The following is a 19,603-nucleotide window of genomic DNA, read 5'->3' as shown; positions in this document are numbered from 1 at the left end:
CAATAATGAACTTACTTTAAAAAAATTTCTTCAAATATGTACACAGCAGGGCCTATTTATGACAAGTGCTGAATTATAGAGACAGAGAAGTAGGACAGAATTTCTGAATATGAACACCCACTCATAGCATACCATCATTGGCAGCTAATACTTGTATCTGCATTTAAATAGGCACATCAAATATAAACGTTAAATGGAAGTCCTCGACTACACTCAATACTGTATGCAGTTAATCAAATATTTGCTTTCACAAATTTCTTCCATTTTTATTGGAAATTTTGACATTTACATAAAGTTAACATTTCACATTTTAATTTTTTTTTTAAATTTAAAAAAAATGGACAGATGGGCATATTTAGTAAGTTTACCATGTTGTGGTGGTGTTTCAGATCATGATGTTGTATTTGATTGCCAGAAGGGTTATAATTTGGGTCAATCAATCAATTATTTCCCGTCAAAATGAAATATACAACGAACTGCCCTTTCAGGACGATTCGTCACACAAGTATCATAGATTATGAAAATAATCACCTATCAATCACCAACAGTGTACAATATGGTAGTCTGATAAAATGGACAAAACAAAATCAGCTACATTCATTGTACATTTAAACTTGTTTTTTTAGTCAAATTTCAATGGCTTGGATGCCATGGTAACTATGTTGTCATGACGATTCTATGACTCTATTATGCTTTCTTTGTCATGGATTTTATTTCACACTGTGATAGAACAGATCAAGTGTCAAATCAAACTGTGTATTTCCACATTATATATTATGTTCGCCAATTGACAGAGAACATGTACAGGAATAATGGAGCAGAAATCAGAATTGCTCTGGGGGGAAAAAATGATATTTTCCAACAAAATGGATTTGTTATAATTGTCAGATTGGATAAAGATGTCATCCTTTCCATGCAAACTAACACTTCACTCAATATCTCTCTACACAATGAATTTCATTAATATTTCAGTACATTGTTTTAATTCATCTACTAAATTATATTGTCCTCCATATACTCTACTACACAAAATTCCCTCTGGTGAAATAAACCATTACAGAAAAGTTTTCAATCAAAATTTTCCTTTCCCGCCCACATATTTTGACAGTCTATGATACAAAAATTTCCTTGCGTGTGGCGAAATAAACTGATACATGTACAAACACCCCTATGGTGCAATAAACCAATAAATACATACACCCCCAATGACGCAAGAAAACAATACTGACAACCCTCTGGGAAAATAAACCAATACTGAGACACCCCCATAGGAGTATTTAATCAAAAATGTTTCTTTCTTAGCTCACATCTTTTGACAGACTAATCTATAATATCACAATTTCCATATGTATGACGCAATACAACCAATACAGTCACCTCTCTGATGTACTAGCCCAATACAAACACCCCTCTGGTACAAATAAATGAATACAGACACCCCCACTGAAGTTTTCAATCAGAAAACTTCTCCACCCACATACTGTGACAGGCTGGCACTATTTCATAATTTCCCTCTGGCACAACAGACCACTCCTGTTAAGGTTTTATTGAATGTCAGTCTGCAATTTCCTTAACAGAATGTTCTTGTTTTTTCTTAGCATTTTGGCTCGATATTCTAAGAATAGATTCTATCAATCTATTCTACACACGATAGGTATTGCCTTGTTTTACATTATAACATTCAAATACAGAAAGTTTCTAGTCAGTTCCCTAGGTCTATTACTAAATTCCTGTATGCCAAAGTAATTGTTAGCAATGCTGGGTTCAAAATTTAATATAATTTTTTTTCATATTTATAAATGTAAACTAATTGTAAATTTCAAATCTAATACCCGCAACAAAAAATGTGCATATTAGCATATGTTTTTGTAAGTACTTAAAAACTTCAGGTTTACTACTGCATCAAATATGTCTATTTCCAACAGTGTTCAAAACAGAGATTTCACTCTTCAATATTTGAATTCTTGTTTGAACCCAACAAGCCCATGGTTTCTAGAGATATTATTAATGGCCCCCTAAATATAGGGTTTCACACCAAGAATTATTCATTGCGAAAAAATACACATCTGTATAATACATTATTACATAGTAAGCAACGAAGTTACTGATTGGTTGGTGTGGTCATCTATTTTATATAATGAACCAATAGGAATCATCCTACTTAATCAGTGCAGGTGGTTTTTTTAAGTAACTCATATGTAAATAATCTCTCATTGTTTCACATAGTTCAGAATTAAAGACAGGTTCTCACATTAGTGTTATCTTATCAGTTAAAGGCCAAGGTTTCAATCCCAGGTTCTCACATTAGTGTTATCTTATCAGTTAAAGGCCAAGGTTTCAATCCCAGGTTCTCACATTAGTGTTATCTTATCAGTTAAAGGCCAGGGTTTCAATCCCAGGTTCTCACATTAGTGTTATCTTATCAGTTAAAGGCCAGGGTTTCAATCCCAGGTTCTCACATTAGTGTTATCTTATCAGTTAAAGGCCAGGGTTTCAATCCCAGGTTCTCACATTAGTGCTATCTTATCAGTGGAGCCATAACCATTACATAGGATTATTCTTTTGTTTCTGGATCAACTTTTTCTAAGCTCTACCAAATAACTGTTTTTCACACCAAAATTTCAATCCTTTTTAAAACTTGACCTTTAACCTTTTTTTTTAACACAAAATCTCACTTTGAACGACAGGATACTCAAAATACACATAATTGAAGATGAAGTTTACAGAAGCAGAGAGAAATAAATAAACAATGTCGCTGTTAGAACATTACCTGTCAATTAGGTTTTGAATTCTCAATTGTCATGGAAACACCACCTTGAAAAGAGCTACTGTACATGAAATCTGAGTTCAAAAACAAAACAAAACAAGTGCATGCACTCACTCTCTTCTCCCTACCCCACAAATAAGAAACAGAAAAAAAAACACTTCTTCAGCATTGTATAATATATCAAGTGTACAGATTCTAGTCTTGAAAGCTTATAATACAATAATAAAATAACAGTATAGGCACCCACAATTAAAAAGATCCTCATTATATTAAAATCAAGTATTAGTTGTGACCCTTTGGGCTATAAATTTAACACAACATAAAGAACACACACACACACACACACACACACACACACACACATATACAAATAGACTCATGACTTGGCTAGGACCATGACTCATGACTTGGCTAGGACCATGACTCATGACTTGGCTAGGACCATGACTCATGACTTGGCTAGGACCATGACTCATGACTTGGCTAGGACCATGACTCATGACTTGGGTAGGACCATGACTCATGACTTGGGTAGGACCATGACTCATGACTTGGCTAGGACCATGACTCATGACTTGGCTAGGACCATGACTCATGACTTGGCTAGGACCATGACTCATGACTTGGCTAGGACCATGACTCATGACTTGGCTAGGACCATGACTCATGACTTGGGTAGGACCATGACTCATGACTTGGCTAGGACCATGACTCATGACTTGGCGAGGACTATGACTCATGACTTGGCTAGGACCATGACTCATGACTTGGCTAGGACCTACACACATTCTATTTCTAATCTATGTACACTAAAATTGCATGATAAAATTCTGTAAATATGACATTTTCTAATATTTGTACGTAACTAGTATTAATAGAGTTCTAGTGTTCAGTCACAGGTGAATAAATTAGGGAGTACATAATGGCTGGCTGGCTGGATGGATTAAATGTTTCATCTATTATCTACAGCTTTAGGTTAAACTGGAAGCCTGTTTTAATCACCAATCACTGATCATATACTATCCATGATTCAGCTCTCAGTTCTGTTAATAATACTAGAGGTTCCGTCATCTATCCATAATGAGTCCGATCATTTACAGTATTGGAAGCGATACTGTCTGCTTCAGTCTTACTATTTTGGAACGACATATCACACATCTGAGCGGTAAGAGTCTCTGCGATACTGCAACCTGTATCGTTTTGACGAAACACTTACGGCAGACTACTTTGTGACCACATGGATATGTATGCATGGTTGCTTTGGCATTGATGCACACGACACACTGAAACAGGAAAAAAAATGGACAAGTTAGAATGACAATTGTGAAATCATTATGGTTAAATGGTTAGAGTGGATAGTTTGGAATTTATAGGTTTGAGTCTTGCTGCTGCCATTTGTTTTGAAATGGTTGAAGTTGTTGGACCAGATTTGAACCACAATTGTACCCCAGTCAACCCAGCTGTATAAATATAATTGGGATCTGGTATATTAGACTCTGTCCTTAAGGTAATAATAACTCAACTCTCATGAGGTCTAAATACAATGTATTATTAAATTATGCAATATGTAATTCCTAAATATTAATGAAGATGGGTAAAATCTTAATTGTAAAATATATAATTTATGAAAATTGAATAAAAGTGACATCATGTATTCCATCTTTTTTTAGACATCAACAAAAATCATTGCATGAATTGATCAAGCACAACTGAAACATTTGATTAAACATTTTTGCAACATCACTTTCTGATCCAACCCTATCAGTATCCAAGAAAGTTACATACAAATGTAAGAATGATCACTAAATGATCACTAAATGATGTTTATTTGTATTATTTACACATGGCTATCAAGCCAGTGTACACTAAGCGCAATTAATAAGTCAGTTAATTAGGAGGTGTGAAGCACAGCATGTATTTATTTATTTATTTATTTATTTATTTATTTATTTATTCGTTGTTTTGATTAACTCAGGTGCCAGGCAAAATACAAAAACTGTGTCACCCTCATGACTCCTGAGTGCTTATTGTAAAACATCTCTCATGAATATTCATTGTACAATCATGAATATATTATTTCTGCTGACTCCCATGATGTAATAGCACAAGGCAAAGATACCCTTTAAAGACGCAAGATCAATTTGATGTTTCTCTGATATCACAAAGTAATTGTAGGTGATGTACAATCATGAAATGACTCCAGAACCCGTAGTTTATGAAAATATTTTTATTTCCTGGAGTGGAATTCCCCTTTTACAAAAAATATAGGTTTAGTTTCACAATCTGCTTCTAAATCATCATTCTCCAGAATCACCACCTTAGAACCACCTTAGAACTGACTTTCACGAAAAGTAAAAGATTTGACAAATATTTGGTTTATTTTATCTAACCTGTCCTACTAAATATTTGTGTATCAAGATAACAAGAGAATAATTGGTAAAAAAGTTCTTTAGGGAAATTTTTTTGTGACTTACTTCATCATCTTCAGAAGTTGATTTTTCAGCATCATACCTCTCTAGTTTTTGCAACAATTTTTCCTGTAAGAAATAGGGGAAAAAATCATTAGTCAAGAGTTTAATTTATACCAAGATGTTACTAAGAAGTATTCTGTTATTTGGGAAATGGGATTATAATTATAATGGATTCCATATATTTACTGTTTATTTTATTAAAACCCAGCACTACTGAATATACATGTCATTGGATGACACTTGCAGTTATAGTGCCTTGTGAAATGCTGACAGGTGTTTTGTTCTTTCAAAAATTGTTTTCCGTTCTTGATCAAACAAATAATTCTTTGGTTACTTGTATGGAAAGGATAGAAAATCCAGATCTTAGATAGGTATCTGTTGGCAAGGATAGCACTGTGTGTGTTTGTATACTGATCTAGGGAGACACCATAGCTTACTGTCACAACAGAAATATTACTTCTTTGCATGATATAATGGTTTATTGCCTACCGAGTATTTGTTGTCTTTAATGGTGAACACCAATTGACTGATTTGCATGTACACATATGTTTAGATACAATTCTCCTTCTAACAAACAAACAAACAAACAAACAAAACAAACAAACAAACAAACAAACAAACAAACAAACACATACATGGTCATGGACATTTCTTTTGAACTGACTTTAAAAGAACTTTCATTATTTGCCACAATAAAATAAAATACACTCTGAAACTTCAATATATTGGTATTTTATTCAATGCAAGTCATCCAACTTAATTTCTTTGAACACATTGTATTCCACTCACTGTTATTATTTTACTACATTTCAAGAAACATTCCAGTGAAACATTCCAGCTTACAGAAATATCTTGGTATTTTAATCTATGGAAACACATCCCTGTCTACATTTTATGAGAACAAATGACAATTGCCATGTTCACTTAGACTAATCTGATTAGAAAACATCAATAAAAGATACAGGAACATACTAGGATTACTAGCCTCTCCTTACTCTACAACAAAGAGTGAACAGAATACATGATTACTGCTAATAAATCTCCATCCGGACACTTGTTGTCAGACAAGTCAAAACATGACCACCTGCAGAAACATTTTTGTGTGGTCATCAAGCGTACAAATGTACACTGAAGTAGTACCCTTTAAATCTATACAGCTGCTGAACTTTAATAAGAAAAAAACCAGTTTGCTTTCTCCAAGTGTTCAGCACTCACTTCTTGAATGTCATCTACAAACAGATGTATGCATGGATGGATGCAATTGGCAGCCATACCTCGTCACTGTGATGAGGTCTGATGGAATGGGAGTACAGATGGAGTGATTGACAAAAGCTGTAAGTAGTATGTTAACACCAACATGCTCAGACTGTGATCGTTTTCTCAAAGGAGTTTCTTTCCTTATCAGCGACTGTACATTGTATACATAGGCTGTATTGGGGAATTGTGTAATCAACTACAGTATTTTGGAATGTTCCCTGTATACTTAATTAAGTATATCATATAACAAGTTTTGTTGAATTAGTGAATTTTAAATTAGCAATCACAAGTACCAAGATTGAAGAAAGATAAGAACCCTCACTGTCACACTTCAACCATCATAACTGACTTGCTGGTATGTAAATGACATCACGTAGTACGTCTGGCATTCTCGAGAAGTAAATGTCAGACAGAATCCAACTTGGACAATTTGCACACATGAAGCAATTGACTCTACAGCATGGCAATATATCTTGATTATGGCAGCCCATTTGTTCCGAATGGGAGTCTCTGATAGTCAGTAATACCTTCTTGTTTGACTGCTTTATCTAATGAAATGTTTACACACCTGTAACGAAAGCGCACAGCGTATTATTCAGCGCTATAACTACAGGACGTTAAGTGAATTGTGTTCCTTCTGATTGAGTTGTTGGCTATCCCACAAGCAAAGTAATGAATTAGCATCATGGGAAACCTATTTTTGATGGTGAAATATTGCAGTAACATTGGGCCTTCACAGTTTGCCAATTTGTAGCTGACAGCATGAGGCTGTCCGAGAGGCATAATGTCCTAATCAATACAAATGTCAAAGACTGCTGTGCACAGTGAGATACAAAGATCCAATCTACACATGAAGAGGAATTTGCATTAAAAGTATATCAATAAATGTGCCGCGTACACCTGTGTTATATATTTCACCCCAGGATCTACATGAGAGAAGAGGTGTGACTCATAGGACTTAAGGCCATAATTAATCTGAAGCATGTTGCATGTTAACATGACAAATATTATTATATACATGATTTATTTGCCTGTATAGAGATGCTAGTATGATAAGCTAATATGAGGTGGACAGGAGAAAAATAAAATGAGGCTAATATACGTGGCTGTGAGTTTAATATGAAGTGGACAGTGTGACTGTGAGCTCAGTTGTTAATACGATAGTTTAAAATATAGTGGACAGGATGAAATTGTGGCTATGTAACTGTGAGGTTTACATGTAGCATCAAGATGAAGCCAATACCACAAGCACAATCATCATTATTACCACCATTGTTGCCACCACCATCATCATCATCATCATCACCATCATTGACAACATATCACCAAACATGTGACTTTTTTTCAAGTTATCCCATTTTGTCAATGACACCATTTAACACTACATGACCCCCATTCAAATACATAAAGAGAGATATGCTGCTATATTGTCAACTGCGCCTTTACAACTAACAGACAGTCTATTTTGCTGTATGCTATATTCATACACACACATATATATAGGTTCCAATTTGCATTTAATCAGACTGTACACATTTTGATTACAGTAACTGTCAAATCTTGGAAACCAAAATAGATTAAAATTCCGGTAGTAATAACACGACTGTCACTCATCCATTAATATCTCGCTCAGTTTAAATTAACAGAAGGCTTGCACTTACATTAAACTTGCCAAACATTTCAAGTTTCATGAAAGCAAGACCATAGGTTCAGCCATGTCAAATACAAGATGTGGTGAAAAAAGGAATTGAATGGCTTCCAGGTCACAATATGTCTGTCAATGTCCAATTTACGTAGATTACAGTACTACTTCTATCACAGAATCTGACACATACGTTAACGAATACAAACACATGTGATATGTATTTAAATGATGTACATTTCATATTTATTGCATGATTGACTGCAATGACCTTCATGTGATGAAAATTTCACCTCCGTTCCTCTGTTAGGTTATATTCTGAGTAACCATATGAACTGTTATCAAGAGAGAAATGGAAATTAGAAAGTAATATTTGAAAAGACTGAAATCAAAATGAATCATATAAAATATACCTTTAGGCATCATATATTATGCATACATGGCAGTTATTATTTTTTTACTGATTTACTTTCCTATCACGTTTTATATGAATCCGTAAAGGATTATTTTCAATACTTGTATTAGTTGTACTCTTTATTCTTGCTGACATGATAAATTTATTAACTTAACAAGGAGAATTCATTGATTAGTATATATACATCAATAATGTTTTCAATCTTTTCATTCAGCTTTACATGTTAGGATTGTTCCAAACATTTCACTCTGAGTAATTCATTTCCCTATCATTTACATGTACCTGGATTGTTTGGGCTGTGTTTGGAGAGATGGACCTTCAGTGTATGACAACTGAATTTCATAAAAATCATTGCTATTATTTTAATTGATAAATCCAACTCTCTGTACACTACAGTAGTGAACTTTTTAAAAAGGCAACTTTCTTTTAGTATCATGTTAAGTGTTACTGTGTTTTAATCTTCTCTTTATTTATACATTACGTATCTTGCTTTTACATTTCATTTGTATTATCTTTTCAATTTTTTATTTCTTTTCAATGTTTTAGTTTTCAAATTTATTCACCTCTGCACACGGAAAGCAAATTCTCTGATGCATTTTATGCAAATGGCAATAAAGCATATTATTATAGACATTAGATGAAATGCTTGCACACACTCTAGTCAGGGTCAGCAGATACTATTTGTATAAGTTTTATACTAATCAGTGTAGTTCTTGACAAGCCTACCATTTCATATTTTCAGATGATATTTTCAGTAATATTTCAGATTGTATTATATTTTTTATAGAGGTTATCTCTTCAATCTATCATTGACTCACATGACTCATCAAATTTTATGCAACTAGACGTATAAACTGATATTTGTATCATTAAATTTTACACACTTACATCTTTTATATTTTCTGCATTTTGTTGTGGCCTCAACATTTGAAGAACATTAAGTTTTAGGGTGGATGACACTTTCAATTATTTAGTATGCAGTGAAAGTGATCATTCCTATAAGTAAGGAAGGTATTTCATGAAAACTGTAAAGAAAGGAGTTATGAAAATCTAAAGTGTCTGGATATTTTGTGTAAAATATAGAAACAGGAAAGGAATATCTGCACATAAAAAAAATATTTCTACATAATGCACTAACAGAAATATTAATCACAAAAATGTAACAGCTATACTCTAATTTTGTGTATGTTAGTTATGTCATAATAATTTATATCAAGTATTTTACAAAAAATTGGCAATTAATATCAAAATATGGCTTTTGTAATAAAGTGAAATATTTAGTACTTGACATCTATCAGGTATTAGCTGTTGACCTTTGACCTTTGACCTGTGCATGGGCAATGCTAGCCTTTCCTGATCATGACTAGCACACTTTACAGATTACATATGTTCACTTAAAATAACTGGACACATCTGTGTTGAGGAATTTCTATTACTGTAACAAAGGTGTAAATTATATTGTAGATTTTATTATGCTGACTGCAACTGATTGCATATATGTCATCTGTCTACATTTCATATAGTGCACTTTCAATTTCATTTCTTAAAAGGTATTAGGAAAATTACAATAAAAAAATAATTAGATTGGGCATACATTTCATGCTTAATCAGCCGTATCATGCATACTAAATGCACGGGAGGGAATTCTGAACAATCATTTATTAATATAGAGGTTTTATTAAGTATTATCGGTGGAAATGTTACTGCAGTATATCAGATATCAAGTAGAGCTTCATCTGATTAAAAACAGGATCAAGAATATTGCTTTTATAATTTGATGACAAACTTAATGGATAAGATAAAAATTGTATGGTATAAAATGTAATATCCAAATAAATAGATACTCTACTAAATGTTGAATTTAATTATCTAAAGTGAACATTTTGAAATTTAATATGAATGCAAGACATCTGATGAAAAAATAAATATAGTGTATATATAGGATTGACACTACATTTAAAATTCTAAATACTATATTTGAGTAATTTTACAGAAGTTTTAACGCTGAAAAAATGGAGAAACAGTAAATTTTACACAGTTTGATGATATACAATACATACTTTGGGTAGGGTATAGTAATATTTATGTTACCCTGTGAGTCATCACTGAAACTGCATAATTGTATACCTACACACACCTGGAGAATACTAGTATATTGTTCCAAGAATCGATACGACAGTAAAATACTGTTTGAAATGGTAAACTATATACTAACAATAACATAAAATTATAACTCACAGTGGACCTAGTAGTTGGATTGAAATGTCACAATTGTTTCTAATTTTAATACTGTTCCATTCAACACAAGAACATTAAAAATACATACAGGAAATCTATATGACTAGTCGTTACAACAATAAAGTTTAAATTGTCTTGAAAATATGAAAAATTACACACCCATATTGCCTGGCCATGAGGGCTATAGCACCCGTTTATTACACCCGAGGGACTGTGAGTTACCAGAATCACGCTGAGGGAAATAGCATGTGATTCTGGTAACTCACAGTCACAAGGGGGTAATGAACGGGTGCTATAGCCCGAATATAGACCAGGCAATATGTGTTTTATAATATACCTCATGCTGTGAACTCGCGGTGGCAGACGACATCGTCAGAAGCTGCCATTTTGACCTGCTGTGAACTCGCGGTGGTCACGTGACCATGTAATAATTGATGGAACTATTCCCCTAGGGAAATAGTCATTCTATTTTCCTATCACGTGACTGATTCTAGCGAATCATGGCACAACATTATCACTAGGTATATTATAATTCAATCTATGAATCCAAGCTCATGTATACAAATATTAACTTGATATCTTTTACATCATTTACACTCAACACCATCCTGCACTTCCTGAAAGAAGCGAGGCATTCAATACGTGTCCATGTAACTAGTAAACTTAAACAGGAATAAAATACAGGCTTAAGCATTGAAGTTGCATATAAATTATATTAAGTAAATTATTAATATCATCTTTGCAGTCATAAAAAATTATCATTTTCCAAAAATGAAAATATTGATATCGGCTCTTTTGTGTTTTAGGTATTACTATATCAAGAAAATATTTATAAATTACTATTTTAATTGATAATGACTGCCATGTTACATAAACTGATAAAAAAATGAATACGTGGGATTATCTTTCTTCCCCTTTTCCTTAAGGATAAAAAATACAAAATGTTATCCCTCACACGTAGTGCAATCTTTGTAATGCCTGAAATTCACAGAGATAAGATGTTCAAAGCGTGGGTTTCTGTCATTTATTAACAATAAAAGGAAATTGTATCACTACCTGAAAAAAAAAGAACTAGAGAGATTAAACATTATTCATCCAACACATCTATTATTAATAGTCCACCATTGACAGATACAGCAACTTTAGCTGTGATTGACAACCATTGAAAATAAAGTTTGTAACTAGAAGTAAACTAAAAACGCTCCCGTTCAGAGATATCATTTTAGTATTTTCCTGGGTTATTTGTAGTGAACTGTATATTCACGTTCTGTAGGCAAAGTGTATCATGGAGTTGGCTGGATCTACACTATTACATAATAGTGTCATTTCCTCCAAGTCCAAAGTCTGCCTCAAGATCAAATACAACAAGTGATATTATACTAAAGGGCTTTACTGTGCGTAGCTACATTGAAAAACATTACAGTGAAACAAGCCAAGACATATAAAATAATGAATTTGAATCTTTAGTATGCCTTCCCATACCTTTGGAAAGGAAATATCAATATTTGGGAGTATAAAACACCTGTATGAGTATATAATAAAATAAGTAGTTGACTTGCTCGCTGGATCTACACACACATGGTGTCATTTCCTTCAAGTCCAAAGTCTGCCTCAAGATCAAATACAAGTGAGATACAAAGACTGATTAGGCCTGACTGGGTGCCTACTATTAAAATGGCTTCACTATGTGTAATTAATTATAGAAATTATCATTAATCATGCAAGCAAAGCCCATCACAAACTAATCAGCGCTAAGTTACAGCCCGACAATGCCACATAGTAAATTGCAAAACATTTGCTTCAGTACTTTTTGAGATATCAGTGGAACAAAATTTCTGCACAGACAGACAGACAGACAGACAGACAGACAGACAGAAAGACAGACAGACATCACCATGACATTACCTCCCATATGGGAGCTAAAAACTGAATTATGATAATATACCTAATGTATGTGATTTATACAAAGAAAGCATTTTTGTATCGCCATTTAACAAAATTTTCATTTTGAAGTTCTCACCATAGTTACAAAACAACATTCGTATCCACCAACGCTCAAATTTACATCTAATATGAGACTAATTAGTTTTTTGACTTGGAATACATTAAATTATACACTTTCCTTGGTATAACGTAGCAACTATGTACATTGTAATTCTATATCCCCAGATTCTACAACCTGTACTTACACTGTTAGAGAAATTAAGACATTTTACAAAAAACGTTTTTTTGCAATTCAGGTGGGCTCTGATAACAAAATCAATACATGGGAATGTACATGTAATACATCATATCTGTAATTATTTGATTCAGTGACCAAACTGTTTTATCTTACCTTCACTACATCTTGTACTTGGTTTCTGTACGTCAATGTAAATATTTTAGCTGCAAAGCACTCACTTTAATCAATACTTCTCAGCTAAACATATCTTCATGTTGTAATAGCTTTATTTAAGGTAAAGTACACTCACTGCATCTATAAAATCATTCAGCTCGGTTGCTAACTGATATACAACACATTATTATTATCATCATGGTTTTTAGATTTAACATTAAATCTCTACGTTAGTATCAAATTCATTAACTTTATAAACTTAATTATAATTTCACAGAAACACCACACTTGTGGATTCGGTACTCAGAATCAATCAATATTTTGCAGATAGTGGGGAAAAAGACACAACAACGGAATGTTGGCTAAAATACTTTCAGACTTTTGACCTATTACCATAACCATACAAATACAAACACATTATAGAGAGTGTGATTCAGGTAAACTCTGTCTCAAGGGACCGATGTCCCTCAAAATTTAAATTCAAAATAATTTCATTTAGATGTCACTTTGATCTCTATTTCAAAATTGAATCTGTACTTAAAAAATTATATTTTTTCTTGATTTTATCTCAAAATAGGTGGGAAATTTCATGAACAAAGAAACACTGCAGCAAAAGCTTTCAGTTAAAGTATAATACTTATATGTTACATGGACATTTACTACTGCAGTAATAGTTTAAACCGGTGTATGTTACTATGTATGTATGGTACATGTATGTGTCTATTTTGAGACAGGATTTGAATCCGTGAGGATCCCTGTTAGCTTTTCTGTATTAAAAGACAGTGATTTCTTGAAGTACTGAGGTTTTAGATTTTTCACAACACTGACAAAAAAGCAAAGCAAAGTACAACTGAACTCAGCCTGACTTCGCATTCATACATTTAAAAAATGCACTTTATTCTGGTACATTTGTGAACACAGCTTTTGACAGGGTTTCATATCATTAATAAAGCAGCACTATTAATATCTTGGTAATATATTTGAACTGTCTGTAGATGCAAAAACTACGACATACAGCCACCAAATCCTTTGCATTATAGACATCACTCAAAGGATTACAAAGTGATTTCACACAGACAATTTTCAATTAGATCAACTGTATGTTCTAAATCCTGAATCTAAACTTCAAAGGTGATCTCATCTAATTTCCGCAGCTTCCCAGACATCTGAAATTGTCCCGGAAATGAAATACGGAGCCTGGATTTATCGAACTGAAACAGTGCAGGAATTGGCATATTTCCTTATGATTTGGAGCGGGCAGGCAGGATGCTGATTGGCATGCAAGTACATGATCAGGCTTAAACAAGATTGAATTCACTTTACGTGATGTTACTCAGAAAATGGATCTTCATTTACAACTACTCATTTCATTATTGAACGTACAGCTTAAATTGGTTGATCGTTTTCTTTTAAATTTAATGGAAATGGTATACCTTAACTAGTTTATACAACCACAAATAATATGCAAAGCTTGTTTAAACATTATTCCCAGCATTTGATCAAACTGACTGCTTAGTATTACTCCGGCCTTAATTGGATATTGTAGCCTACATGTAGGTCAAATTTGCAGCGTTCAACACACATTTGCAGACTTCAATGATAATCAACTGATCAACACAGTCATTCAAGTTACAGACTAATTTCGATTTAACCCTATGTAATAACAAAACTATATTAAAGCATTTTAAAATAGAGAACATTTCTTGAATTGTTTTATGGTTTTATTGACTATAACAATGATGTGCATATAAATTTAGATTTTAATCTACGTAATCACTCAGATTCAATGATATTACTTTCCCTGTACACAGTGTTTGTCACGTCTTCTTTTTCTCAACACTGAGTACACTTCTTTGCTCATGTAGATGGCAAACGATAGATATGGTATTCATGACATGTAACTGACTTGTGGCTAAACTACTAGTATTTTATACATTTTATGATGGAATGCTGAGAATTACAGTGTCTATAAATTTTCAGGTGTTACTCAAATTGATGAATTGATTCGGCTTTAAAACATTATCACTTATGTCACTATGTGACTAGGACAATTTATTAGTGATGTGATATTTGCTGCTGCAGAGATGTATGTGACTACTAAAGTGACAGTTACAGCTCAAATAACTTAACATGGCCATATGGATGAGGATCTGGTATTTATTTTGATTATTAATCTATAAACCAATTTTATCATGGCGTCCTACTTGAAAAATCAATGTGAAACAACATAGACCAAGTCTGTGTTTGTAACTCAATACATTGCAAAAAGATAAAAAAATGTGTAACAAACCTTGTCATTGTATGTAGAATAACAAACATTTTACACATTTATCAATCTTTTGCAATTTGTTGAGTTACAAACAAGGACTTGGCATGATATGATGTTTCATATTAAGTTAATGGTTTTAACTTCATATTGCACCAAAATTTAATTAGCTTACCAAACCTTTCGCCAGGTATCCACCATGGCTTCATCAGTTAGACTGAACTTTTGTACAGGTGAGCTTTCATCATGTTTCATATTGATTTTTCAAGTAGGACACCATCATTTTATAAATTAAAAATCCAAAACAAATACCCAATCATCATCTATATGGTTACTTTAGCTTTTCACTAGCTGGACACTTCAATCCTTGAATATTAGCTAAATGACCTATCACTAATTAAAGCACTTATGGTACTTAGTTGACTGGCCAGCAGTTGTGAATCACATTACTTGCTTGTCAACAAATCATAACTTTGTAGGTTCAAACTTTTGGAGAAATTATAGGATTGTCATGTACAGTACAAGATAGTTGCTAGTTTAATATTATTCTGTCTGTCTTTTCCTTTGTGTTTGTATGGTTTTTTTATATTTTTTATGGGACATCTTGATGACCTGAAATAATGAAATGATAATAATGAATAATAATATGCCTTACTTAGTATGTACATTACAAAATAAATAAATAAAAAATTCAATATTATGGGAAAATATAATGTTCCATTAAGTTACAGTGAGTATTATGGCCTTACGACATCGGGTGATGCAGGTTATAGTCATGCTTGATCCAACTGATGGACATAGTATTGAAATAAAGTGACACTATTTGCCTTTCAAATCATATCATGATATATTCTCTCTCATAAATTTTCTGACTTGAAATAAGTTAAATACAATTAGTCAGGTAATTTGCAATCCTGTCCAACAGCAGAGCCTGCAAGAAGTAAGCTAAAACTGATATACATTATATATTATTATGTGTTATATTTTCCTGTTTTAAGGTGGAATATCCTTTCCATCCACACAGAGATGAAGCAATTGATGATGGTTATAGTTATAGATAGTGAGCCCTGCATAGAAAGACCTCAGACATTTGGAACAGACATTGAGGCTAAACGTTTCAAGAAACACTTAACCCTTATAAGTAATTTTAAATGAGTCTCAATTTTATAATGATCTCAAAATTGTCATTTTATGGTTTTTTTCAAGGAACATTTGTGAATAGCCAAATTCCAATATTTTCACATATGTGATAGTAAATTATCTATATTTTGCTCAAATCAGGTGGCTTTATTAGGGCATTCATCATCTTGCTAGTTAAAGCTAAGAATCAGGTGGCTTTATTGGGGCATTTATCATCTTGCTAGTTAAAGCTAAGAATCAGGTGGCTTTATTGGGGCATTTATCATCTTGCTAGTTAAAGCTAAGAATCAGGTGGCTTTATTGGGGCATTTATCATCTTGCTAGTTTAAGCTAAGAATCAGGTGGCTTTATTGGGACATTTATCATCTTGCTAGTTTAAAAGCTAAGAATCAGGTGGCTTTATTGGGGCATTTATCATCTTGCTAGTTGAAGCTAAGAATCAGGTGGCTTTATTGGGGCATTTATCATCTTGCTAGTTAAAGCTAAGAATCAGGTTTTTCATGGATAAATTTCAATCCTGATCCAAGCTGGGTCTTTAAGTATGATGATGTTATATCACACCTGAATCTTAGCTTTAACTAGCAAGATGATAAATGCCCCAATAAAGCCACCTGATTCTTAGCTTTAACTAGCAAGATGATAAATGCCCCAATAAAGCCACCTGATTCTTAGCTTTAACTAGCAAGATGATAATAGCTAAGAATCAGGTGGCTTTATTGGGGCATTTATCATCTTGCTAGTTAAAGCTAAGAATCAGGTGGCTTTATTGGGGCATTTATCATCTTGCTAGTTAAAGCTAAGAATCAGGTGGCTTTATTGGGACATTTATCATCTTGCTAGTTTAAGCTAAGAATCAGGTGGCTTTATTGGGACATTTATCATCTTGCTAGTTAAAGCTAAGAATCAGGTGGCTTTATTGGGGCATTTATCATCTTGCTAGTTAAAGCTAAGAATCAGGTGGCTTTATTGGGGCATTTATCATCTTGCTAGTTAAAGCTAAGAATCAGGTGGCTTTATTGGGGCATTTATCATTTTGCTAGTTGAAGCTAAGAATCAGGTGGCTTTATTGGGGCATTTATCATCTTGCTAGTTAAAGCTAAGAATCAGGTGGCTTTATTGGGGCATTTATCATCTTGCTAGTTAAAGCTAAGATTCAGGTGTGATATAACATCATCATACTTAAAGACCCAGCTTGGATCAGGATTGAAATTTATCCATGAAAAACAGTTCTTAGAAAAAGTTGGTCTACAAGAAATGAAAGCTTTCGACCAATGTTATCCTTATTGCTCCTCTAATAAGATATTAACACTAAAATGTGAGAACCTTGGATTGATTCTTATCGCCCTCAAGAAAATCATCTTCATTTTGTAAGAAACAGATTCATCCATATTTTTCTATTTTTTAATTCTATATTTTCTTTTTCAGAAGAAAGTTGCCAATCACAATATACAAATAGAATGTATTCATAAACTCCACTAATATCAAGAAGACACTCTCAGATAACATGATCAGTGTTTGATGAAAATGACAAAATTATTCCAACCTCTACATGACTGCATGGAAATATCTAAGTTTGGCTGTGTATTAAAAAAGTCAATTCCGCCAAACAAATGGAAAAACATAAAAATTCTCTGAGAAATGTGTTGTTGACAAAATTGCTAAATTCAATAAATGATTTTCAACAATTTTTTAAGGAATCAAATGAGGAAAATAATTTCATAATTCTGTTATGGACTGTACCACAGGATAGTTTTATTTCTATCAGTGAATATACAGCGAGTGAAATTGGCTGTACCATAAAGACACAATATGTTCCATTATTCAGTGCACAACAACTTTATTTTGATCAGAGAACATACAGCTAGCAAAATTGGATGTGACATAAAGAGACAATATATTCCAGTATACAACAACTCAAAGCACCCAATCATTCTAATGAACCTCTTTCCTATTTGATTTGTGTTACTATGGTTACAAGCAGGTACTGTTAAGTGAATTTGGTTACCAGGATTATAAACTGATCACAGACGAGGGCTTTGAAATTCAATTCAGAATCTGTGTTTTTTATCAATGGATCATCATGGGGCAACTACACTGAAACTCAAGCAGGCAAGAAATACCTTGAAGTTGTGTGTTTGCAGCTGAGCTATGCAACTTATATTGAAAGACCGGTCATTGCATACACTCCTCTGATAACTCATGTTGAGCTTACAGTTGTAATGCAAACTGCAATGAATCTGTCAGTCTATGTAACTTAAACATCTTTTTAACACAACCATTATTATTTCACGAACATTAAATCCTTCATTAAACAAGCAAACCAATACAAGAGTCAAATTTAAGAATCTACAAGCATGAATGCCTGGATTTGAAGTCCCATTCATCAGAATAAAAGAAATCACGATTTGGATCAGTTCATATGAAAAAAAAAGCACAAACAGTTAATAACTATATATTTAGGGCTATTAATCATATCATATACAAAGACCTTGACATCGATTCCCCCATCAATCATAATTAATCCAATGTCGTCAATATTAAATTTACATGATGAAGATTTGCTATGTGAATACAGTCTATTAAGAAAATGACTGATTATTCAACATCAAACATTACTTAAGTAACAGAGCATAGCAACTACAGCCATCACTTAGTGGTCCACTGGAAATGATATGTTTTATTTTTACTGTACACATAATTGGAATAAATGTAAATAAATGTAACAGCCAAGCTTAGGTGTATATAGATAAGTATAAGTACTAAAATACCACTCTGGACCATAGAAGAGTCGGATTTAACCTTTCACAGTTTTTACAGTTTCATTTCAAAATATAGAATACAGGTTGATAATGACAAACAATTACGCTACAAAATAATGAGTTATATAGCTTTTTAGTTATCCATGAAACTAGGTCACTATGGTTTGATAACATAGTTGTAAATGATAACACGGCGGTCATCAATGAAACAATTATCAATAAATTAGTGCTGTTCCATTGGTTTATTTGAATCAGATGACTGCATGCTGACCATAAACATGTACATTGTATATAAGATATGGCACATTGCAGC

The 19,603-nt window shown here is 33.0% G+C and overlaps 1 protein-coding gene across 1 annotated transcript in view; it reads right to left on the bottom strand.

Annotated features, from left to right (window-relative positions):
• Positions 1–3,205: 3,205 nt before the first annotated feature.
• LOC144434643 (uncharacterized) overlaps positions 3,206–19,603 on the bottom strand; it is a 37,304-nt gene continuing 20,906 nt past the window's right edge. The window contains exons 2-3 of the mRNA XM_078123145.1: positions 5,242–5,304; positions 3,206–4,050 (exon numbers count right to left, since the gene is read on the bottom strand). Coding sequence (XP_077979271.1) covers positions 3,862–4,050; positions 5,242–5,304 — 252 coding nt within the window. The 3' untranslated portion in view covers positions 3,206–3,861. The remainder of the gene's footprint in view (positions 4,051–5,241; positions 5,305–19,603) is intronic.

The sequence above is a fragment of the Glandiceps talaboti genome, chromosome 4 (assembly GCF_964340395.1).
Source record: "Glandiceps talaboti chromosome 4, keGlaTala1.1, whole genome shotgun sequence".
Classification (NCBI taxonomy): Eukaryota; Metazoa; Hemichordata; class Enteropneusta; family Spengelidae; genus Glandiceps; species Glandiceps talaboti.
Note: the sequence above shows the minus strand (reverse complement) of the source record. Positions and strands in the feature narration are given on the sequence as shown.